Source organism: Sus scrofa, chromosome 2 (genome assembly GCF_054392235.1).
Source record: "Sus scrofa isolate SSC_HxYL_T2T_F1_AM1 chromosome 2, Sscrofa_HxYL_maternal_Yorkshire_Landrace_v2.0, whole genome shotgun sequence".
In the NCBI taxonomy this organism is placed as follows: domain Eukaryota; kingdom Metazoa; phylum Chordata; class Mammalia; order Artiodactyla; family Suidae; genus Sus; species Sus scrofa.
Window position 1 is genome coordinate 12490721 of NC_139384.1, and position 25614 is coordinate 12516334.

The 25614-nt window shown below is 43.1% G+C and overlaps 1 protein-coding gene across 3 annotated transcripts; it reads left to right on the forward strand.

Annotated features, from left to right (window-relative positions):
* Nucleotides 1-7856: 7856 nt before the first annotated feature.
* Nucleotides 7857-21029, forward strand: LOC100517803 (glycine N-phenylacetyltransferase). Of its 3 annotated transcripts, none has more exons than XM_003480697.5 (6): nucleotides 7857-8033; nucleotides 11282-11377; nucleotides 14890-14997; nucleotides 16833-16959; nucleotides 18099-18270; nucleotides 20208-21029. In XM_003480697.5, the coding sequence occupies exons 2-6, from the start codon at nucleotides 11300-11302 to the stop codon at nucleotides 20608-20610; spliced, it is 888 nt and encodes a 295-aa protein (XP_003480745.3). In that variant the 5' UTR covers nucleotides 7857-8033; nucleotides 11282-11299; the 3' UTR covers nucleotides 20611-21029. The 3 variants fall into 3 exon arrangements, with proteins under 3 accessions (XP_003480745.3, XP_084867223.1, XP_084867222.1); XM_085011097.1 differs by lacking the exon at nucleotides 7857-8033 and adding an exon at nucleotides 8144-8363; XM_085011096.1 differs by lacking the exon at nucleotides 7857-8033 and adding an exon at nucleotides 8481-8578.
* Nucleotides 21030-25614: the final 4585 nt, after the last annotated feature.

Genomic DNA, 25614 nt, shown 5'->3' on the forward strand with positions numbered 1-25614 from the left:
CCTTTCATTCTTTCTTACTTTTTTTTTTCTTCTCTTCTTACAGCCGAATCTGCAGCATGTGGAAGTTCACAGGCTAGGGGTCGAATCGGAGCGGCAGGTGCCAGCCTACACCACAGCCCAGCCATGCAGGATCTGAGCCATGTTTGCAACCCACACCACAGCTCACAGCAACACCAGATGCTTACCCCAACTGAGCTGCAGCTGCCAGCCTATGCTGCAGCCACAGCAACACTGGATCCAAGCCGCATCTGCAACCCATGCCTCAGCTTGCTGCCAAACCTGATCCTTAACCTACTGATTGAGCCTAGAGATCAAACCTGCATCCTCATGGATATTAGCTGGGTTTTTAACCTGCTGAACCACAACAGGAACGCTCTCCTCTGACATCTTTAATATTTCTTAAATCTTCCTTGAGCCAGACTTCCCAGCCGCATTGCCCCTGCTTATGAGCCTTACGGATGCCAAAGATACTGTGGAGTTCTTTGGAAGGGGCTCTCCAATGTCTCTAAAGATGAAGGGAAGCTATTTTATGGAAAACAAGACTTTTCGGCCTTTAGGGGGTTTACTTGTGTGCCCTCTTAGTGTGCTGATTCCTTTACGGTTTGAGGTAGGTGGTGAGAAAACATCCTGGCTACCCCAAGATTTACTCTTTCAGTCTTCAAGTGTACAGACCTGAATCTCATCGCCCAGTTGTCTCTGCTAATGTTCTTATTTGTTTTAATTCCAAGATGTCCTGTCTAGGGTAAATAATGATGCTATATCAGGGCCTTTCATGAGGAAAGATAAGGCAAATTATGTCAAAGTGCCCTAGAACTCTTACACGTTGTATAATTACCGAATCCTGCTTTAATATGCCTAAATCTAGTGCCTGGGGAATGCGGTAAAAATATGGATTGGGGGAATTCCCTGGTGGCTCAGCGGGTTAAGGATCGGCCTTGTCACTGCTGTGGCTTGGGTCACTGCTCTGGCACAGGGTCCCTCCTTGGCCTGGTAACTTCTGCATGCTATATGGCAAAAAAAAAAAAAAAAAAAAAAAAAACAACCATGGATTAGGGGTCAAGAGTGTTGTCTGAGTTACAAGGGTGGCTCAGCCCCTCAGCAGATGGTTTTGGGCACATTACAGCAACATGGTAGATTTGGAGTTCCTCTTTAAATGTTTTTCATTGTTCATTTTTTATGGTTGCACTCATGGCATGTGGAAGTTCCCAGGCCAGAGATCAACCCGAACAGCTGCAGTGACAATGCTGGATCCTTACCCCACAGAGCCACCCCAGAACTCCTGGGTTTCCTATTTTTAACACCCATATTAAAAAAAAACCTTGCATACATTAAAATGGATATGAAGAGGATTGCATGAATACAAGCTAGAGAATTGGCTCAAGATGGCAGATGGAGCCTTTATCTTATCATCTGCCTCAGCCTCACTATATGATTACATGAACACCAATAAGAGCCAGGAAAGAACAAAAAGAATGTGTTGATGCTCCAGATGTGTTGAGGAAATTCTATAAGCTGGAGAAGGAAAAGGAGCAAGCCTCGAGAGCAGTAAAAGTGCAAGAAACTGCACAGGTGTGAAAGTGTCAGCTAGAAGAGCATGTGGGGCTGAATCAGCCCACAGTACACAGATAAAACTGGTGTAAACCCAACCAGACCTATTGCCTGTTAGAGCTAGATTGGACAAGTTCATATGGATTGATCTTTGACTCCAATCTGACTCTTGCTAAGCATTTTGCAAAGCAGAAATTGGGGATGGGATTGAGGCTAGAAGCAACAGAGAGGTCTGACTCTTGGAAGAGGGGAGGGCTTCACACAAAGAGGGCAAACTATTGCCACAACTTGCAACACTCCAGGCTCACCTTCCAAAATACCAGGGGCATGGATTCGTAAAAATGTTCTAAAATTGTGAAAAGGAAGTCTCAAGCTCAAAGATAAAAGAAAACCGGGAATGACCAAAGACCTGACAAGGAAAGAGAGGCATCAAACTGTACCTATGGATGAATTCACACCTGCTGAAAGAGAGACAGAGCAATTAGGAGGCTTTAGAGAAGGATGATTGTGACATTTTAGTTTACATTCATAAAAAATAATCAACTAGAGATTTTGGAAATTAAAGACTGGAAATTTGAATAAACATCTCCAGTGATGGACTGAGTAGCAGAGTGTTCACGGGTGATAGAGAATTAGAAAACGGGGGAGTTTCCACTGTGGCTTAATGGTAATGCCCTTTACTAATATCCATGAGGACATGGGTTGGATCCCTGGCCTCGCTCAGTGGGTTAAGGATCCAGCATTGCTGTGACCTGTGGGGTAGGTCCCAGAGGAGGCTTGGCTCTGGCATTGCTGTGGTGTGGTGCACGCTGGCAGCTGCTGCTCCAATTCCAACCTTAGCCTGGGAACTTCTATATGCCATGGGTGCAGCCTAAAAAGACAAAAAAAAAAAAAAAAGAAAAGAAAGAAAGCTGGGAGGTTTTGGCAGAAGAAGGTATAGCTCAGAGCATCACACAGAATGAAAATGAGACGGAAAACATGAAAGAAAATAAAATATAAGAGAACTGAACACGGACAAGTTTGAACATCTATCTAAATGGCCTTCTAGAAAATGAGAACAGAGCAAATGGAGTTTTGAAAACAATGTAAAAAGAGCAAAAAGAAAGAAGGGGTTGGAGAAGAAGCCACAGATTTTCCCCAAGTAAGGAATGACTTACAACAGAGATAACTCACTTTATACATTCCTGCGAAATTTCTGAGCACCAAAGGTGAAGACAAGATCCTACAAGGGTCCAGAGAGAGAGGAGAGACTGGTTATGATGAGAAGAATCACACTGACTTCACACTTTCACACTTCTCCAGAACAGCCCAAGGCACTTGTCCAACAGGTAAGTGATACCATCAAAGTTCTTGGGAAAGGTTTTGGGGTTTGTTGTTTTTATTGTTGTTTTGCTTTTTAGGGTGGCAGATGTGCCATGTGGAAGTTCCCAGGCTAGGGGTCAAATCAGACCTACAGCCTATGCCACAGCCACAGCAATGCAAGAGCCAAGCCACATCTGTGACCTACACCACAGCTCACAGCAATGCCAGATCCTTAACCCACTGAATGAGGCCAGGAATGGAGCCCACATCCTCACAGATCCTAGTTGGGTTCCTTACTGCTGAGCCACAATGGGAACTCCAGAAAAGGTCCTGAATGTTCACTCATACAGGTGGGCAAACCAGTATTTAATTAGAAAGGATAAATTAAAGAAACATTTGGACATGTAATCACACAGGACATGAAATCCAGAGAGAGTCTCTAAATACAGATCAATGGAACAGAATGGAAAGCCCAGAAATAAACCCAGGCATCTACGGTCATTTGATCTATGACAAAGGAGGCAAGAACATACAGTGGAGGAAAGAAAGTCTCTTCAACAAATGGCGCTGGGAACACTGGATAGCTAACGTAAAAGAGTGAAATTCCAACATTCTCTAACGCCATACACAAAAATAAACTCAAACTGGATTAGAGACCTAAATGTAAAGCCACATATACTTCTGGAGGAAAACATAGACATAATGCTCTTTGACAAACTGCAGCACTATCTTCTTTGATCCATCTCCTAGAATAATGACAACAAAAACAAAAATACGCCAATGGGACTTAATTCAACACAAAGGCTTTGGCACAGCAAAAGAAACCATTCATCTCAAAAAAATCAAATACCTCAGAATACACCTGACCAAGGAGGTAAAAGACTTATATGCCAGGAATTATAAACCGTTAATCCAAGAAATCAAAGAAGATGTAAAGAAATGGAAAGATATCCCATGTTCATGGATTGGAAAAACCAACATTGTAAAAATGGCCATACTACCCAAAGCAATCTACACATTCAATGCAATCCCTATCAAATTACCCATGACATTTTTCACAGAACTAGAACAATCCAAACATTTATATGGAGCCACAAAAGACCCAGAATTGCCAAAGCAATCCTGAGAAACAAAAACCAAGCAGAGGGCATAAAATTCCCAGACTTCAAGAAATACTGCAAAGCCACAGTCATCAAAACAGTGTGGTACTGGTATCAAAACAGACAGACAGACCAATGGAACAGAGTAGAGAACCCAGAAATAAACCCTGACACCTATGGACAATTAATCTTTGGCAAGGGAGGCAAGAACATAAAATGGGAAAAAGAAAGTCTATTCAACAAGCATTGCTGGGAAACCTGGACACCTGCATGCAAAGCAATGAAATTAGAACACACCCTACACCGTGTACAAAAATAAACTCAAAATGGCTGAAAGACTTAAATATAAGACAGGACACCATCAAACTCCTAGAAGAGAAGGTATCTCTTCAACAAATGGTGCTGGGAAAACTGGACAGCTACATGTAAAAGAGTGAAATTACAACATTCTCTAACGCCACACACAAAATCATGAATATTTTCTCAGGTCAGTCTCCCAAAGCAATAGAAATAAGAACAAAAATACTCCAGTGGGACCTAATCAAACTGAAAAGCTTTTGCACAGCAAAGGAAACCCAAAAGAAAACAAAAAGAGAACTTACAGAGTGGGAGAAAATAGTTTCAAACGATGCAATGGACAGGGCTTAATCTCCAGAATATGTAAGCAACTTATACAACTCAACAGCAAAAAAGCCAATCAACCAATGGAAAAAATGGGCAAAAGACCTGAATAGATTGTTCTCCAAGGAAGATATACAGATGGCCAGCAAACACATGAAAAAATGCTCAGCATCTCTGATTATAAGAGAAATACAAATCAAAACCACCAAAAGATACCACTTCACACCAGTCAGAATGGCCATCATTCGTAAGTCCACAAATAACAAGTGCTAGAGGGGGTGTGGAGAAAAGGGAACCCTCCTGCACTGTTGGTGGGAATGTCAACTGGTACAGCCACTATGGAGAACAGTTTGGAGATACCTTAGAAATCTATACATAGAACTTCCATATGACCCTGCAATCCCACTCTTGGGCATATATCCAGACAAAACTCTGCTTAAAAGAGACACATGCACCCGCATGTTCATTGCAGCACTATTCACAATAGCCAGGACATGGAAACAACCCAAATGTCCATCAACAGATGATTGGCTTAGGAAGAAATGGTATGCATACACAATGGAATACTACTCAGCCATAAAAAGAATGACATAATGCCATTTGCAGCAACATGGATGGAACTAGAGACTCTCATCCTGAGTGAAATGAGTCAGAAGGAGACAGACAAACACCATATGATATCCCTTATAACTGGAATCTAATAGCCAGCACAAATGAACATCTCCACAGAAAAGAAAATCATGGACTTGGAGAAGAGACTTGTGGCTGCCTGGGGGGAGAGGGACGGAGTGGGAGGGATCAGGAGCTTGGGGTTATCAGATACAACTTAGAATAGATTCACAAGGAGATCCTGCTGAGTAGCATTGAGAACTTTGTCTAGATACTCACATTGCAACAGAACAAAGGGTGGGGAAAAAATGTATACTTGTAGGGGGAACTTGATCCCCATGCTGTACAAAGGGTGGGGAAAAAAATGAAAACAACTGAAAAAAAAAAAAAAGCAAAAAACAACCCACTGAATGAGAGAAAGTCTTTGCAAATGATGCAACCGACAAGGGCCCAATCTTCAAAATATACAAACAACTCACACACCTCAACAACAAAAGGACCACCCAATCAAAAAATGGTCAATAGACCTAAATGGAAACTTCTCCAAAGAAGACATACAGATTCGCAGCAGGCAAATGAAGAGATGCTCAACCTCTCACTAATTAATGGAGAAAGGCAAATCAAAGACTTCTCTCTCTTTTAAAATAAGGCATAGTTAGCAAACCCCTAGATCTCATGTTGCAGTTCTGTGACATTAAAATAGGCTTACTTATGCTTGTGAAACCTGCATCCCTTTCAAAAAAGCAAGCAATTCTGTCACCCCTGAAACTTCTTTCATGCTCTTTGCCCATGAATCTACAGCCCTACCAGAGGCAACCACAGTTAGGATTGCTTTAGTGACTATTTTTCAGGTTCTTGAACTTCATAAGATTCACAGCATATACTGAGTACTATTTTAAGGCTGGAATTTCCATTCCCCTAATGCCTATGAGGCGTATGTACCTTGTCGTGTGTGTCAGGGTTTCATTCATTTTTTTACTGTGTCCTATCCCATTTTGTCCCATCCGAGATGGTATGATTTGCTCACTGGCAGGCCTGTGTCATAGGAAATAGCTCCATCAATACTAAAGTACAACATTTTGAAAAAGACAAGGTTGGTTCATTCTGCGTGAGCTTCGATAGGAGTAGGCTGCTTTTCCTCATCAGTTACCTGATCGATTCTTAGATCATCTAAATGCAGGTGATTCTGGAAAAGAACCCTGAGAAGGACTGCCCCTGGAGCCTTCCTGGAAGGGACGCCTCTCTCAGGTATTCCTGACCGATTCAGCTGTAAGCTTACAAGGACTTATCTCCAGATGATAAGCATGAGAAAAATATACAAAGAAAAGTCTTCAACGTCAGCTTTCCAGGGAACCTCAGAAAGAAGATGGTCCACAGAAGCTGACTGCCTCAAAACAAATAAAACCTTGGGAGGTCCCTTGTGGCACAGTGGGCTAAGGATCTGGTGTTTTCACTGCAGTGGCTCTGGTCACTGCTGTGGTGTGGGTTCAGTCCCTGGCCTGGAACTCCCACGTGCTATGGATGTGGACACACACACACACACACACACACACACACACACAGAAATCTCCATAAATTAATCTGCTTCTACCAAAGACCATTGACATAAGATTCTTCCAGATTTCTCAACCTACTAGTAGGCCCATTCTCCTTTACATGATTTTATCCTTTACTGTTTTGAATACATCATTCCCTTTTGCAGTTTAAGGGTGTACGGTTCTGACTGCCCACAAAACGTTTCCCTTAACTGCTGATACCTTGTTTAGGGTATAAGGACAATCACACCCTGACTCTCTGATTTACTTCCTCCAAGTTATGCCTGGTTCAGTCAACTTAAAGACTCTCTCCCATGGCAGCTCCTTAAAAAAATTCCACAAATGACGGACATACATTCAGCTGATGCTATTAAACTGAATTTTTAACAGTGATATTCTGATCAACAATTTTTAACAATGGTATTTTGATCAATGTTAGAAAGATACTATTGGAGTGGCCGTTGTGGCTCAGGGGATTAAGTACCCAGCATAGCGTCTGTGAGGATGCGGGTTCAATCCCTGGCCTCGCTTAGTGGGCTAAGGACCCAGCATTGCCACAAGCTGCAGTGTAGGCTGCAGAGGCAGCTCGGATCCTGCATTGCTGTGGCTGTGGGTAGGCCAGCAGCTGCAGCTCGGCTTCAAATTCCAGGTTTGGCCCTAAAAAGCAAAATAATAATAATAATTACAATAATGCTCTTATCAAAAGGGGCTGGGTCTATAACCACAGGGAAAAAGTATTTCACTCAAGATTTGGAGAGACATATTTACACATCTGGCCTACCCTACATTCAGGTAATTTTGTTTTGCCTTGTTTCCTTTAAGAAACATTAACACATGTTTTATATTTGTCAGGCACTCACCTGAACATTTCACAAATGCTAGCCTGTTTAACTCACAAAAACAAAACCCAAAACCTAGTAAGAGGAGGTAGCATGAGTACACGAGGAAACCGAGGCACAGAGAGATTAGATAACTTGGCTATAAACATACAACCGGTAAGTGGTGGGATCAGAACACAAACTCTGAGTTTCAGCCAGGCTCCCAAACTTGCAGAAGCAGCAGAACATGTGACCCAGAGGGAGGGACCTGGTGCCACTGGACAACACGCCAGCTAATAGAAGCTTCTCCACCCTCCCCTCTTAAAGAGGCAAGGTCTTTGTTAACGGCTGCAACTCAGCTGTTTCTGGAGAAAAATTACCAGAACACACTTGCAAGTCCTGGCTGTGTGGGCCAAGACAAAAAGAATTCCACATTCTGGAAAAGTCTGCTGCTTCGCATTTGGTCCTGGGGATCTTTCTGCACAGAGACAACTTTTCAGGTGAGGCCCGAATGGTGAGAGAATCATTGTTTTGAGACTTGCCTTCTTTTTCACCCACGACCAGGGGAAAAATCAGATGATCTTGTTGGTTCTAGATAAGAGGGCTGAGCTCACTTATTGATACACTTTGAAGGAGAGGGAGTTGATTCAATCTGAGAAGTAATCTGTCCCATGTACTATGTGTAGAGCAGAAAACATTCTTGGAAGGGCTAAGCCGGGTTTCCATTCTGAGCAGATCAACGATATGGAGGGGGGTGGCATGGAGCGGTAATAACAGCTGCAAGGAAGCCTCCTGATCCAGATGATGTGTATCTAGCACCTACTGTCGAGGTATGTGCAGACATTATTCGATTTACTCCTGTAGGAAACACTCTAAAAGAGGTGGCCTGTTCCTTAGTTAAAGGTTAACCGGGAAAGTGAAATAGTCTGTTCACAGTCAGGGAGGACATATGCAGAGGAAAGTGGACTGGGATGCAGACCAGATTTATTGTTAATTCAAATCATGTGAAAAAGAAAGGAAATTCAAAAGATTTTTATCAGTCATGGTATGGCCATGAAATGCCTTTTTCCTATTTTGTTTTCCCTTCTGAATTTCTCTCTCCACATCCTTACAATTCTCACCTATATTGCTTATTTAATATCTATAAGCAAAGATTTACCTCTTTTAATCAAGAACTGTGTACTTTTTTTCTTCTCTATTTTCTCCTTTTGTTTGAGTGTTGTCCTTTGTTTGTGTGACAGTTATTGTCTTGATGGTTCCTAGAGTTGCCACCAACTGATGAAGCCAGTAGAATGGTAGTGAGGTGTCAGGTCTGTCTCGGCACAGAAAGAATTCAGTGAGAAGCAGAGCAACAGGTCAGGAAAGAGTTTATTCGTATAGGAACGCTTGTGAGAAATACGAGCCTGCTGGCAAGGGAGTGCTCCATCCCCTATAATTTAGTGGGCTACAGTTTTATCATCAAAGGAAAAGTGGAGAGGGCAGAAGACCGCCTTCTTCTTCCTTCTTGAGTAGACGTCAGCCTTCATCAGCAGTGCCTCTTCTGTGTCGGGCAGGGGAGCGTTCTTGTCCCAGCAGGGTCCAACCGGGACTGTCATGCCATAGTAGAAACCGGCAAAAAGGCGGGCTTTGCTAAAATACGATAAATCATCTCAGGTTTCAGTAGAACATCACCTTTTCCTGTATTTTTTATTTTTACTGTGTGCAGAAGAGCATATCCTAGGACTCATGGTGTTACCAACCTCACTGGGTAGGATGAGGGTCTAGTTCCACCAGTGCTTTATTATCTGGGAGCATGCCTTATGTGCTGTGTCATGCTTTTGTTTCCAAGCAAGCCTGCTGGGTTTTATTGTTCAGTAAGCTGGTTTTCTCAAGTCAGCATTAACTCACAGGGGCATCCCATACTTTTCTTCTTTCCTTACAATCCCCTGGTGAGATGAATTATTTAATCACCTACTTTGTCTCTTTACTCTGTCGCTATCTGCTATGCGAACGTGATTGATGTGGCCTTATCCTAGGGACAGATATTGAGACTGTCTTGTTTTTTTATTGTTTGTCTTTTTTTTATTACTCAGTGAATTTAGTACATTTATAGATGTACAACGGTCATCACAACCAAATTTTACAGCATTTCCATCCCAAACCCTCAGTGCATCTCTCCATCCCCAACCTGTCTCATTTGGAAACCATAGGTTGTTCAAAGTCTGGGCGTCAGTATCTATTCTTCAGAGAAGTTCACTGTGCCTGTTTTTAAGATTCCACATGTAAGTGATAACCTTTGATGTTGGGGTCTCACTGTCTGACTGACTTCACTTAGCATGATAGTTTCTAGGTCCATCCATGTTGCTGCAAATGCAGTTATTTCTTTCCTATTAATGGCTGAGGAATATTCCATTGTGTATATGTACCACATCTTCTTTATGCACTCGTCTGTCGATGGGCAGTTAGGTTGTTTCCATTCATGTTGCCTTGAATATTGGAGTAGATGTATGTTTTCAAGTCATGGTTTTCTCTGGATAGATGCCCAGGAGTGGGATTACTGGATCAAATGGTAATTCTGTTTTTAGCTTTCTGAGGAATCTCCATATTGCGTTCCCCAGTGGTGGCACCAATTTACACTCCCACCAGCAGTGTAATGGGGTTCCCTTTTGTCCACACTCTCTTCAGCATTTACTGTTTGTAGACTTTTGGATGATGGCCATTCTGGCTGGTGTAAGGTGGTACCTCATAGTGGTCGTGATTTGCATTTCTCTACTAATGAGTGATGTTGAACATCTTTTCATGTGTTTTTTGGCCATGTGTATGTCTTCTTTGGAGAATTATCTGTTTGGATCTCTTGCCTATTTTTTGATGGGGTTGTTTGGATTTTGTTTTTTTTTTGTTTTGGTATTGAGCTGCAGAGGGTGTTTATAAACTTTGGAGATTAATCCCTTGTCAGCTGTGAAGATTTTCATTTGCAAAATCTTCTCCCATTCTGTGGGTTGTCTTTTCATTTTGTTTAGGGATTCCATTGCTGTGCAGGAACTTTCAGTTTTAATTAAGTCCCATTTGTTTATTTTTCTTTGATTGTCATGATTCTAGGTGGGGGATCTGAGAAGATATTGCTGTGGTTTATGTCAGAGAGTGTCTGGCCTATGTTTTCCACTAAGAGTTTTAGAGTATCTGGTCTTACATTTAGGTCTTTAATCCACTTGGAGATTATTTGTGTGTATGGTGTTAGGAAGGGTTCTAATTTCCTTCTTTTCCATGTGGCTGTCACTAGTTTTCCCAGCACCACTTCTTGAAGGGGCTGTCTCTTCTCCATCGTAAATTCTTGCCTCCTTTGTCATAGCCTAGCTGGCTGTCGGTGCATGGGTTTAACTCTGGGCTTTCTCCCCTCTTCCACCCATGTATATTTCTGTCTTTGTGCCAGTGCCATATGGTTTTGATGATTGTAGCTTTGCAGTAGAGTCTGAAGTCAGGAAGCCTGATTCCTCCAGCTCCATTTTTCTTTCTCAGGATGTCTTTGGCTATTCTAGGTCTTTTGTGCTTCCAAATAAACATTGAACTATTTGGTTCAAGTTCTGTGAAAAATGTCCTTGGTAATTTGATCGGGATCACATGGCATGTGTAGATTGCCTTGGGCGGTATGGTCATTTTGGTCATATTGGTTCTTCCAATCCAAGAGCATGGAATGTCTTTCCATCTGTTTGTGTCATCTGTTTGGTTCACCATCTTCTCATTCCTGCCTGTTTTCTTGGTCCTCTTCTAGGCTAAGGTACCTGCCAAGATGCTCCACTTGCAGAGTGCCCAGATGCTGCTGAGGCTAGAGAAATGCTTGAGGAAGAGCCTTCCCGAGTCCTTAAAGGTGAGCACGGGGCATTCTTAGGGAACCAGAGGGTTGTCTCTTCCTGTAACAGGAGGGAAAGAAAATGAGCGTTGACTGAGCATGCCTTCGGTAGCAGAAACTCACTCATGGTACATCTCATGCAGTCCACACCACTTCTTGGCAAGGAAAAGATATTTGTCCTGGAAGAGGAAGGAGGTCTCAGGAATGTGACATGTCCAAATACATAGATAGATAGATAGATAGACAGATACAGAGGTAGATAGATAGATAGATACATAGGTAGATAGATAGATAGATAGACATATATTTGCTTTTTAGGGCTGCCCCTGTGGCATAGGGAAGTTCCCAGGCTAGGACTCGAATCGGAGCTACAACTGCCAGACCATGTCACAGGCCACAGCAATGCAGGACCTGAGCCGCACCTGTGACCTACACCACAGCTCATGGCAATGCCAGATCCTACACCCACTGAGCAAGGCCAGGGATGGAACCCATGTCTTCATGGTTACTCGTCGGGTTCATTTCTGCTGCACCACAATGGGACCTCCATGCCCAATATTTTTAAGTGGCCCCAAACTGCTCTCTGCAGAGGCAAAAACATTTCCTTGGTTTTTCCTTAAGAGGTTCACCTAAGACATAATAATTTTTCAACCTTTCTGCCTGAGGTGAGGTTACCACCATGTGTCTTTGGGGAATATTTCATAGGCCAAATCCTATCTCTTTGACACCCAAAAGAAGGTACACTATCCATGGAGAAGACCTAGAAATGATTACATACCCTTCATTATTTTACTGCAACGTTTGTTACCAAGGGGCTGGATTTACACGTATTTCACTTATATTTTCATTTTTACCACTCAGAGGATTGACAAAGCTAGGAAATGCTTTGTATTTTGTTTTATTTTATTTTGGAACTGCTCTTTTAAAAAGCTACTTTGATAGCTAAAGATAGAAGCTCAAGTCACATGCAACCACTGTCCACACCAGCACCACCTGGGTATGTCGGGGCCAGAAACGGTGGCAGAGTAGTCCATCAGAAGCAATAGGAGGCAGTTATCACCCTTACTTCATCCCAGCTCCTGGGCTTTATCTGTGAACTCACATACACTTCCAAACGCCCACATGGGATGGGTATCAGGCTTCTCCCTGTGTTGCAGAGGAGGTCTCTACGGCCAAGAAAACAAATAACTTGCCCAACTGGTTATACTGCTGGGGCCAGAAATATAAGTCACCTACCCAATTTGAACTTTCCTGAGCTTGCCTGAATGTTTGGAGCAAAAACGTCTCTCAACTTCCGATGGTAAAAGTGAGGAGAAACGGGATCTCTCATCTCTTGCTGGTAGGAATGTGAAATGGCACAGCCAGTCTTGGAAAGCAACTTGTCTGTTTCTTTAAACACTCCCTGTCCAACCAGCACACAACCAACAATCGCAGTTCTGAGCATTTGCCCCAGAGAAATGCAAGTTTATGGTCACACAAACTCGAATACACAAATGTCTATGAGAGCCTTATCCCTCAGAGTCAAAAACTGGAGGCAACCCAGATGTCCTTTCATAGGTGAATGAACCATGGTACATCCATACCACGGAATACCACTGAATGATAAAGAAGGAACGAGCTATGGATACCTGCAACAATCTGGATGCATCTCCAGAAAATCATGCTGAGTGAAAGCAAGCCAGTCCCAAAGGGTCACGTGCTACGTGACTCCATTTATCTAAAATTCTTGAAATAACAAAATGGCAGAAATGGAGACCAGATCGATGACTGCCAGAGGCTGTGGGGGAGGTGGGGCGTGGGACGGTAATGGGAGTGCCTATAAAAGAGCACCCCGGGCGGGCGATCCTTGTGATGATGGAAAAGTTCTGCAACTTGACTGGATTAAGCACCTCCAACATCCTGGTTGTGGTGCTGGACAGGCGCAGAGCCTGGAGGTCTCTGCACGCCACCAAGTTCACCGAGCATACAGCCAGGATTTTACTCCAGGCAAGTTACCTCTTGAAACCAACAACTAACCATTATGCTCATCCACTTGGCACAAGGCCCTGGACATTGGTCAATAAAACTTATATATTTCAACTTCCATTAATCTTTTTTGTCCACACCATGCACCCTGATGCTACCACAGGGTCAAATATTAGCCACTGTGCAAATATTAGCTGCTGTTTCATAGATCGGACCATAAGTCTACAAGGATGTCAATCATGGTGACATCTCTTTCTCTTATTGGAGGCTAATACTCTGAAAGGCTTGGCATAATTTGGGGGTGAGCTGAAGGTATTCACCTTCCTCAACCTTATCCATTGGTAACCATCCTTTCACGCTGGGGAAGAGAAAGGTAATCATTCTTTCATAGGTTGACCCTCTGGCTTACTTTTTATTTACTAGAAAAGGACCAGAGACTTAGGGGGAGAGATAAATTAACCAGGGGGCAGAGTTCCCATCATGGCTCAGTGGAAAGGAATCTGACTGGCATCCATGAGGAGGCAGGTTCGATCCCTGGCCTTGCTCAGTGGGTTAAGGATCCAGCGTTGCCGTGAGCTGTGGTGTAGGTTGCAGACATGGCTGGGATCCCGCCTTGCTGTGGCTCTGGTGTAGGCTTGCGGCTACAGCTCCGATTAGACCCCTAGCCTGGGAACCTCCATATGCCGTGGGAGTGGCCCAAAAAATGGCAAAAAGACAAATAATAAATAAATAAATAAATAAATAAATAAAGGACCAAAGAGACATTGCCCCGATCTTTAATGACTAAAGCCCCCACTTACTGGTAGGAAATATTTACCTTGCCCAGAGGATAATTTGAAAGTCTACGTTAAAAACATGTAGATAACTGTAGACCCAGCAATCTTTCTTCGAAAAACCTTCCCTGGGCGCATAGTGGGTACCTATGCAAAGATTTCTGCAAAAAGATATTCTTTGAAGAGTCAGTTTTCACATTGAAAATTGGAAACACCTAGAGTGTATCTGAAATTTTTCATTTTTGTGAAATTCGATGTGTGTGTACAGGAACAGAAGGAAATCTACTGAAGATCTTACTAAATGCTGTAATGGGAGAGTTCATACTTTTTGTCATAAATTTCATTGGTCTGAATATTTTGTAGGTAAATATTTTTGAAAGATACATTTGTTGGGGAAAAAAGTCAAACCTAAAAAATGATCTGCAGAAATTCTCATTAGGTACCTTCCAATCAAAAAATTTCCTTTTTCATGGGAGTTCCTGTGGTGGCACAGTGGAAATGAATCCCTCTGGTATCCATGAGGAGGCAGGTTTAAACCCTGGCGTGGCTCAGTGGGTTGGGGATCTGGCGAGGCCGTGAGCTGTGGTGTAGGTCCCAGACTCAGTTCGGATCCTGAGTTGCTGTGGCTGCAGTGTCGGCCGGCAGCTTTAGCTCCGATTCAACCCCTATCTGGGAACTTCCCTATACCACGGGTGTGGCTCTTAAAAGAAAACAAAAGGATAATTTCATAGAAATAAACCTTGCCCTGATTAAATGATGCTTTTGGTCCTCTCCTCTCTCGGGAAACTGCAGGTTTATGGCACCGTCTTCCACATGAACCAAGGAAACCCCTTCAAGCTAAAGGCCTTGGTGGACAAGTGGCCTGATTTTAATACAGTGGTTATTCGCCCTCAGGAGCAGGTAAGATGCCAGATGTAGAACGAATATGCATCTGTGTTCATGTGTGCTGGGTGCCTACCACACGCCTGGCCACGTGCTAGTCCCTGTGGATCCAGAAATGACTTTCTGGAGATGGTGGGGGGTGACGGTTGTACAATGTTGTAAATTGTCCTTAACGCCACTGAACATTAAAAACGGTCAGTTGGTACGTGTCATGGTAAGCCTCTTTTATCACAACAATAAAACTATTGTTGAATGAACGTGTAAATAGTTAAGTAGTTTTGAACCAGGTCCTACCCATCTCTAATATTTCAATGCAATAAAGAGTCATAGGGTATTCCTGTGGGTAACATAAAGCTAGGTGAAGGTAAATATGAATAATGTTAGGGCAATATTAAGGACAACTTACAATACTTGTATTTGGGAATATAGTTTCAGTAGCAGCCTTTTAAATCACTCAGACGAAGGGGCGATTCAGGTTCAAATATAAATCTGTTGTGAGCGTATTGAAAAACATAAAGTAAAAATGCCTCCCTGCAAAACTATGTAGCCATATGAGGTCATTTGGATACAAGTTCTTTACAAGTAAAATTTAAATATAGAATGGTTCTTTCAAAATTCTTTAAAAAAATAGATGAAGTTCCCATTGCGGCACAGAGGGTGAGGAGCCCAACTAGTATCCAAGGGGATGTGGATTCAATCCTTGGCCTCGCTCAGTGGGTTAAAGGGTCTGCTGTCGCCATGAGCTGTGGTGTAGGCTGCAGATGCAGCTAGGATCTGGCGTTGCTGTGGTGTACACTGGCAGCTGCAGCTCCAACTTGACCCCTGGCCTGGGAACTTCCATAGTCCCTGGGTGCGACCCTAAAAAAAAAAAAAAAAAAAAAAGGTGGGAAGTCCCCTTGCAGTGCAGCTGGCTAAGGATCTGGAGTTGTCACTGCAGTGGCTCGGGTCACTGCTGTTGTGCAGGTTCAATCCCTAACCTGGGAATTCCTGCATGCCACAGGTGTGGCCAAGAAATAAACAAAAATACCAAATTAAACACAATGCAAAAATAATTTAAAGTATAGAAATCGAAAAATGAAGTAATGTTTGCTTTGTTATGAAATCTTGAAAACACGGACTGTCAGCCGTATTAATGCTGAGTACTTTGATATGTGTAAATTAATGTCCAATACTTTCCACTAGTCTACTCTTTTGGGTGGTTGTTCTCTGATTCCTTCCTTCCTCTTCAAGTAATCTCATCTTTTATATGTGAATTCTGAGGAGGTCTCTTTGAGCAGCTTTTGTGGTTCATTTTTTTGGGGAATAGGAATTATTTTTTAAACAATAGTTCATTGTGGTTTACGTTTTAAAGACATCATGTGCCTTCATTCTGTTCAGCTTTACCATGTGTAAGTGAAAATTCTGATGGAGGGGTAGCCACATCAATTTCCATACTCTTTTGTTCAAACTCCATTTGTTCTAGGACCCTTTGAACCAAAGTAATATGTACTCTTATAGCAGAAGCTTGTCTCCGATGAACATCCGTTCTTTTTCCTGAGTGGTACAGAATTATTCAAGCATACTTCCTAAACTGGTGCATGTTTGGTTGATCTGAAATTGCAATGCATCCTATAAATACCTGGTATAGGTACTTGCTCATAGTGGAATAATCCATTAAATCTGTAACTTACGATGGATTATGATTATATTATGATTTGCATCTCGTGATGTCAAGGATTCAGCAGGATGACCATGCATCTAGAAGAATGTAATGTTCAAGCCTGTAAAATAGCACCATATGATGAAATGCCAAGCACAAGTATTCCAACCCCTGGGTAATCAGTGTGATTTATTTACATCACCCAACCAAACAGGAGATGACAGATGACTTTGATCACCACACCAATACCTACCAAATCTATTCTAAGGATCTCAAGAACTGTCACGAAGCCCTTAGCACATCAGATGTCATCAACTGGAAGCAGCATTTGCAGATCCAGAGTATGTAAGGGATGTGGGATGTGTGCCGGCTGCTGGGACTGCTCATGCCTATACCTGCAGGGTCACTTTTTATCCTGAGTACATTCCCCCTACAACCGTTATTTCTTTTTACCACCTCCCCGCCGCCCGGACACTGGATGGGATGTTCACTTTTCATATCCGCTGCCACCATCTGTTCAGCAGGGTTGAATTCAAACATTGCAAACTGTGAGGTCCTTCTAAGAAACTGTGGGTAGTGTAAGTTCTCGTTAGCTGAGGATTCATGATCTATTATGCAGACGTAGTTGGGGTCTCTTACGGTGATCAATCCCTTAGGCGGGAGAGCAAAGCTCTCCCTCTGGCCTTCCATTCCTAGAATTAGATGATAAATCCCTGTGCCATGGAACCCCTCCCTGGTCACAAGGACCACGGTCCCTGAAGTCAGCTTCCCTAGGCTGGCATCCTTGCACTGCTTGTACTTGCTTTGTGATCTTGAGCAAGTCATAGAACCTAGCTGTTATTCAGGTCCCTCACATAAAAAACGAAGATAAGAAAAGTACTTAAAACAAAGGGTTAATGGGAAGGATTTAATTTGCTATTTGACCAATACCCAAGCATGTCATATGTGCATGTAAGGTACTATTATTTTTAAAATGCCACTTCTGGGAGTTCCCACTGTGGCTCAGTGGAAACGAATATGACTAGCATCCATGAGAACGCAGGTTTGAACCAAGGGCTTCACTCGGTGGGTAAGGAGCCGGTGTTGCCACGAGCTGTGGTGTAGGTCGCAGATGCAGCTTGGATCTGGCGTTGCTGTGGCTGTGGCGGAGGCCGGCAGCTACAGCTCCGATTCCACTCCTAGCCTGGGAACCTCTGTGTGCCACGGGTACGGCCCTAAAAAGACAAAAGACCAAAACAATGAAAATGATGTAATGCCACTTCTTCTTGACGCCCATGGTCATGTAGTCAGGAGTTCTAGTATTACCTCTGTGCTGCATAAGAGAAAACATGCTCAGGGAGTGATGTGGCCTTGGTCACATGATCAATGGCCACACCAGAAGCAACACTGTGTGACTCCACATCCTGCCTATGTCTACTGGGAAGCTTCTTGAAGCATCTAAATGGGCAATGACTTCTCTCCTAACTTTACTCCTCTCTAGGTTCACAGCCCAGCCTGGACGAGGTTATACAGAATCTTGCAACCACTAAATTCATTAAGGTCAAGCAAACACAACGCATTCTCTATATAACGCCTGAGATGGCAATAAAACTGCTTCCTTCCCTGCCGGAGACAAAGAACTTACCTCCTGGATACAGCAGACCCAAAGCCAGGTGAGTCTGAAAAAAGACGCTCTGCCCTACTCACCTCTTTCGCTACTCAAGTAGCCTCCCAACATCTCTCCTTATCTCCCTACAATCCATTTCCAAGCAGATGCTTTTTTAGTGTGTATAATGTGGATTCTGTTAACTAACCTGCTGAAAAGCCCCTGAGGTTTCCCAGCTCACCTTGAATAAAATCAGACTCTTCTTATGGACTTCCAAGGTCCTATAAGACCTGGAACCCATTCCCTCTTGGGTTTCATCTTGCCCCTCTTGCTTACTCCCATCAGCAGCTCTAGCCATCTTTTGGCAACTTGATCTCATACACTCACCCATGCCTCTGGGCCATTGCCTTTTTGCACTTTGATACCTTGTCCTTCCCTCTGATCTTTATCTAAAGACCTCTTTCTTGCCATCCACATGCTCCAATGTCATTTCCTGTGAGTTCTCAGAGCATCCTGTGTAAAACCACCGCCCCCTTAAGTGTTCATCACTAACCCAATTTGTCTTTTCTTGATTGCATTTATCACGATCTGACATCAGCTTCTTGGTGTACGTATCGACCTGTTTCTTGTGTGACCCTCTGCTCTACAAGGGCGGAGAGCTCCTTTATGTAGTTCACTGACAAACCCTCCAGAGCCAGAGCAAAACGCAGAGCAGATGCTTGCTCTATGCGCTTTTCATGAATTCACTCCACAGAGCAACAGGTTTCTGGTAAAGAAAAATGAAACAAATGATGGGCTTTCCCCCATTGATGTCCAGCCTAACACTGACTAGAACTGAACACTGCTGGTGAGGACGTGACCTGGAGATGCCCACTCCTAGGGCGCCCTGTGTGCTAAGATGCCTGGAAAAGCTTCATTCACACAGTTTCACACACGACACCTGAAAAGCACCGCCACATCTAAAATCTCATTTGATTCTCTTGTCCACCCCATGATATAGACAAGAGAGGAGATATTATCCCCGCTTTCATGACAGAAAATGGGATCAGATGAAGATATATTTGTTCAGGTCATGTGGACGGTTAAGGACATGATGGGCTTGAGTCTAGACCTCATAATTCCTCATCGTGGATTCTTTTTTTCCCTCTCTTTCTGTTCCCTCTGGCATATGGGAGTGTTCGGGCTAGGGCTCGAATTGGAGCTGCAGCTATAGGTCTACACCACAGCCACAGCAAAGCCAGATCCAAGTGGCATCTGCAACCTAGGCCACAGCTGACACCGCTGGATCCTTAACTCACTGAATGGGGCCAGGGATCGAACCCACATTCTCATGGACAATGTGTCGGGTCCTGAAACCACTGAGGCACAATGGGAACTCCAGGATTCTTTCTAGGTCACCTCCTAAAGCCCCTTTATGTCTTGCAGAAGGCTTCACATTCAGTGCTCTGTACCCTAGGGGCTGCCTGTCCTCATCACTGCCCTTCTCTGGTCTTCAGCTTCCCACAGTGGCCAAGGGCCCCCTGACACCAACATTCTAAGATTTCGGGATTCCAAGCTCGATCTTCATAAATAGCTTGCTGGCATGTACTTTGGGGCACTTGTCTCTTTTCTGTTTATGTATGTTTCTTACCTGTAAAATAGGGGCCCTAGCACATCTCTCATGTTAACTGGAGAGTCAGTCACTGTGTTGCTGAGAAGAACTATACATTTTACTGTGTGTGAGCACAAGTCTTAGGTACTTCTGATGGAATTGCTCTTATATTCATATCAGATTTTGAAGAAGGTTCGGTGAATAGTCCCACTTTATAAAGAAGAAATGGAGGCATAGGAACATTATACAGCCTCCTGAAGACAACTCAGTAGCCAGACGATGGGTCCAGGCCATCTGGATGCAGAATCTATACCTTGTGCTCTGATTGTCTGAAGATGATTTGGGGGCAAACAAATACATCACTCCACAGTATGTGTGGTTTATGGGCTGTTCTATTCCCTTGTTTTCAATAGTAACCAAGAGGTGTTTCAAGTCTCATCCATGGATGTTACCCACGCTGCCTTGGTGAATAAGTTCTGGCATTTTGGTGGCAACGAGAGGAGCCAGAGATTCATTGAGCGATGTATCCGCAACTTTCTCTCCATCTGCTTGCTGGGGCCTGAGGGCACCCCTATATCTTGGTCCCTGATGGACCAGACAGGAGAGATACGGATGGGGGCCACCCTGCCTGAGTACCGGGGCCAGGGTCTCATCTCCAATTTGCTGTGTGTCCACATCCAGGCTCTGGATGAACGTGGCTTCCCCACATATATGCATACAGACAAAGCCAACAAAACCGTACAGAAAATCAGTCACAATCTGCATCACATCTCCTTTCCTTGTGGTTGGAACCAGTGGAACTGTGTGCCTCTATAAAGCAGCTCTGAAGCCACCATTGTGTTGGCCAGAGACATGCATGGGTGGCTAGAAAGAAAGAAAAAAGTATAATCAGCAGTAAAGCAGTGGGTGTTGTTTGGGCTCTGGGAAAGCAGCATGATTGGTCCACAGAAGCACTAGAGTTCCTGCTCACAAATCACTCATGAAATCTCTTGCTTCCAGCAGACCTGGCATGACCAGACCTGCCTATTTCCTCCACATCCCAACCCTGGAAACCACCATGCTATTCTGTGTTTCTAGGAGTTCAACTTTTTTTTTTTTAATATTTCACATATAAGGGATATAATGCAATACTTCTGTTTCTGTCTGGTTTATTTTCCCGATTCTCAATTTTCTTCTAATGCATATGGCTAGTAAGGAAAGTATCCATAATCAATAAAGCATATGTGAACCCACTATTCTGGTGGTGCTGCTATTCTTCTGTTGGCAACAACATCATATGCACCTCTCTTTAGGGCATGCACAGGGAATGCAGAATCAGAGAATGTAGGTAGTTTGTCTTATCACATCAGCAGGGCAATTTAACATTGTGACTTCCAGAAATGGTACACAAGCCAAATAACTGTCATTTCACAAGAACTTAAGATCCGAATGACAGAGATAGTTTACATTTAAGGTAAATCAAGAAAAAATAGCGACAGGATTAAGATGGTGGGATAGAAGGCCTGGCGCTCATGTTCTCTCACAAAAACAACAGAATTACAACCAAATGCTGAACAACCTTCAAGTGGGCTGGAAACGTTCAAAAAGATATCCTACTCCAGAAGACAAAGAGGTGGTCACATCATGATGGTAGGAGGGGCAATTACCTGATATAAGCAACACCATACTTGCTGGGTGGGAAGACCCCCAGACTGGAAAGTAACTGTATCAGAGAGACTCATCTACAGGAGTGAGAGTTCTGAGCCCCACATTAGGTCCCCATGCCTAGGGATCTGACATAGGGAGAAAGAGCCCCCAGAGCATCTGGCATTGAAGGCCAGTGGGGCTTGTGTGCAGGAGCTCCATGGGACTGGGGGAAACGGAGACCCCATTCTTGAAAGGCACACACAGACTTTCATGTGCACTGGGTCCCAGGGCAAAGCAGAGGCTCCATGGGAAACTGGGTCTGACCTGATTGCAGTTCTTGGAGGATCACCTGGGAAAAATGCGGGTGACCATGGATCATTGTAGGGGAGGAACATAGGAGGCAAAGCTCTCAGAAATATTCAACAGTGTGTGTTCCTCTGTTTGGGGAAAATCTGGCCCCACCCTTCAGAGCTGAGAAGCACCAGGCCAAACAATAATCCAGGGGGGATCACAGCCATGCCCATCAGTAAACAGGCTGCCTAAAGGCCCCCCCCAGGCACACAGCCACCTCTAATCTCACCCAGAGACAAAGCCCTACCCACCAGGGGGAGACAAATCTGCCCCACCTACCAGTGGGCAGGCACCAGACCCTCCCATCAAGAAGCCTACAGCAAGCCCCCTAACCAAGTTCAACCACAAGGGGGGCAGACACCAGAAGTAAGAGAGGCTACAAGTGTACTGTCTGCAAAAAGGACACCACACCAAAAACCTATACAAATGAAAAAGCAAAGAACTATTACTCAGATAAGGGAGCATGAAGAAATCCCAGAAAAACAGCTAAGTCATCAGGCGATTCTCAGCCTCCAGGAAAAAGACTTTAGACTGATGATGCTGAAGAGGATGAAAGACATTGGAAATAAACAGGAGGCAAAACTGATAATTTACAGCAAATGCTGAGCAAAGAAATACAAGATTTAAAAGTCAGGCAAGCAGAGATGCAAAATACAATAACTGAAATAAAAAATTCATTAGAAGTAATCAACAGCAGAGTACACGAGGCAGAAGAATGAATAAGTGAGGTGGAGGGCAGTGTAGTGGAAATCACTGACGCAGAACAGGAAAGAGAATAAAGATCGAAAGGAAATGAAGACAGTCTAAGAGAATTCCGAGACAATGTTCAATGCACCAACATCTGGATTATAGGAGTGCCAGAAGGAGAAGAGAGAGAGAAAGGGACAGAAAAAAATATTTGAAGAGATAATAGCTGAAAACTTCCCTACCATGGGAAAGGAACCACTCACTCAAATCCAGAAAGCACAATGAGTACCATATAAAATAAACCCAAGGAGGAACACCCCAAGACACATATTAATCAAACGAACCAAAATTAAAGACAAGGAGAAAATATTGAAAGCAGCCAGGGAGAAGAAACAAATAACAGACAAGGGAACCCCGATAAGGTTATTGGCAGATTTTTCAGCAGAATCTCTGCAGGCCAGAAGGGAGTGGCATCATGTACTTAATGTGAAGAAAGGAAAAAACCTCCAGCCAAGATTACTTTACCCAGCAAGGCTCTCATTCAGATTTGAAGGAGAACTCAAAAGCTTCACAGATAAGCAAAAGCTAAGAGAATTCAGCACCACTAAACCAGCTTTACAACAAATACTACAGGAACTTCTCTAGGCAGAGCAGAAAAGGCCACAAGTAGAAACAAAAGTACCACAAATAACAAGACTTGCCAGTAAAGGCATAAATACAGTACAGGTAGGAAATCACCCATGCACAAATATGCTACCAAAATCAGAAAGCATGAGAAGACGAGGGTACACATGCAAGACACCGGAGATGCACCTGCAATTAAGAGACAAACAACTTAAAACAATCATATATATGTATATATATGTACTCCTCAATCAAAACATCAGGGCAACTGCAAACCAAAAACCTACAATTGATACACACACACAAATAGGAAAATTCAACTCAAATACAACACTAAAGTCAGTAATCAAAGCACAAGAGGAGAGAACAAGAGAAGAAGGGGGGGGGGAAGAGCAACAAAACTAATCCAAAACAGTGAATAAAATGCCAATAAGACCACACATATCAATAATTACTTTACCTGTAAATGGAGTAAATGCCCTAACCAAAAGACACAGACTGGCTGAATGGATACAAAAAGGAGATCCATATATATGCTGGGACACATACAACTTGAAACTGAGAGGATGGAAGAAATTATTCCATGCAAACAGGGATCAAAAGAAAGCTGGAGTAGCACTACTCATATCAGACAAAATAGACCTTAACATAAGGAATACTATAAGTGACAAAGAAGGACATTACATGATGATCAAAAGATCAATACAAGAAGAAGATATAACAATTGGAAATATATATGCACCCAACACAGGGTCACCACACTATATATATAAGGCAACTGCTAACAACCTTAAAAGGAGAAATCAACAATAACACAAAAAGAGTGGGGGACTTTAACACCCCACTTACAGCAATGGACAGATCATCCAGACAGAACATCAACAGGCCCTAAAGGAAGCATTCGACCAGATGGACTTAATAGATATTTATACGACATTCCATCCCAAAGCAACAGAATACACATTCTTCTCAAGTGCACATGGAACGTGCCCTGGGATTGATCAAATTCTGGGCCACAAATCAAGCCTTCGTAACTTTCGGAAAACTGAAACCATATCAAGCATCTTTTCCGACCACAATACCATACAACTGGCAATCAACAACAAGAAAAAACCTGCAAAATACACAAACATGTGGAGACGAAACAACATGCTCTGAACAACCAACGGATCACGGAGGAAATCAAAGAGGAAGTTAAAAAATACCTAGGAGAAAATGACAACAAAGATACGACACTCCAAAACCGATGGGATGCAGCAAAAGCCGTTCTAAGAGGCAAGTTTCTAGCAATCCAAGCCCACCTCAGGAAACAAGAAAAAGCTCAAAAAACAACCAAACTTTACACCTAAGGCAGCTACAGAGAGAAGAACAGACAAGACCTAAATTTAGTAGAAGGAAAGAAATCAGAAAGATTGGAGCAGAAATCAATGAAATGGAAATGAAGAAAACCACACAGTAGATGCATGAAACTAAAAGCTGGTGCTTTGGAAAGATCAACAAAATTTAGAACCTCTTAGCCAGACTTATCAAGAAGAAAAGAGAGAAGACTCAAATTAAGAAAATCAGAAATGAAAAGGGAGAAGTTACAACGGACATCACAGAAATACAAAAGATCATAGGAGACTACTCCATGCAACTATACGCCAATACACCAAAAAACTGAGAAGCAACGCACCAGTTCATAGAAAAGTGCAATCTTCCAAGTCTAAAGCAAGGTGAAATAGAAAAGATGAAGGGACCAATCACAAGTACCGAAATGGAAGCTGTGATTAAAAAACTTCCAACAAACAAACGTCCAGGACCAGATGGCTTCTCAGGTGAATTCTATCAAACATTTAGAGAAGAGCTAACACCTATCTTTCTGAAACTATTCCAAAAAATTGCAGAGGAAGGAACACTCCCAAACTCATTCTATGAGGCCACCATCACCCTGATACCAAAACCAGACAAAGATACCACATAAAAAAGGAAAATTACAGGCCAATTTTACTGATGAGCATCAGTGCAAAAATCCTCAACAAAAGACTAGCAAACCAAATCCAACAATACATTAAGAGGATTGTACGTCATGATCAAGTGGGATTTATCCCAGGCATGCAAGGATTCTTCAATATCCGCAAATCCTTCAGTGCCATACACCCCATTGACAAACTGAAGAATGTAATCCATATGATCCTGTCAATAGACGCAGAAAAAGCCTTTGACAATATCCAACGCCCATTTCTGACAAAAACCCTTCAGAAAGTGGGCATAGAGGGAACCCACCTCAACGTAATAAAGGCCATATATGACACACTCAGAGCTAACATCATTCTCAATGGTGAAAAGCTGAAAGAATTCCCACTGAGATCAGGAACAGGACAAGGATGTCTGCTCTCGCCACTACTCTTCAACATAGTTTTGGAAGTCCTAGCCATGGCAATCAGAGGAGAAAAAGAAGTAAAAGGAACCCGAATTGGAAAGGAAGATGTACAACCACCACTATGTGCAGATGACATGATACTATACCTGGAGAATCCTAAGGATGCTACC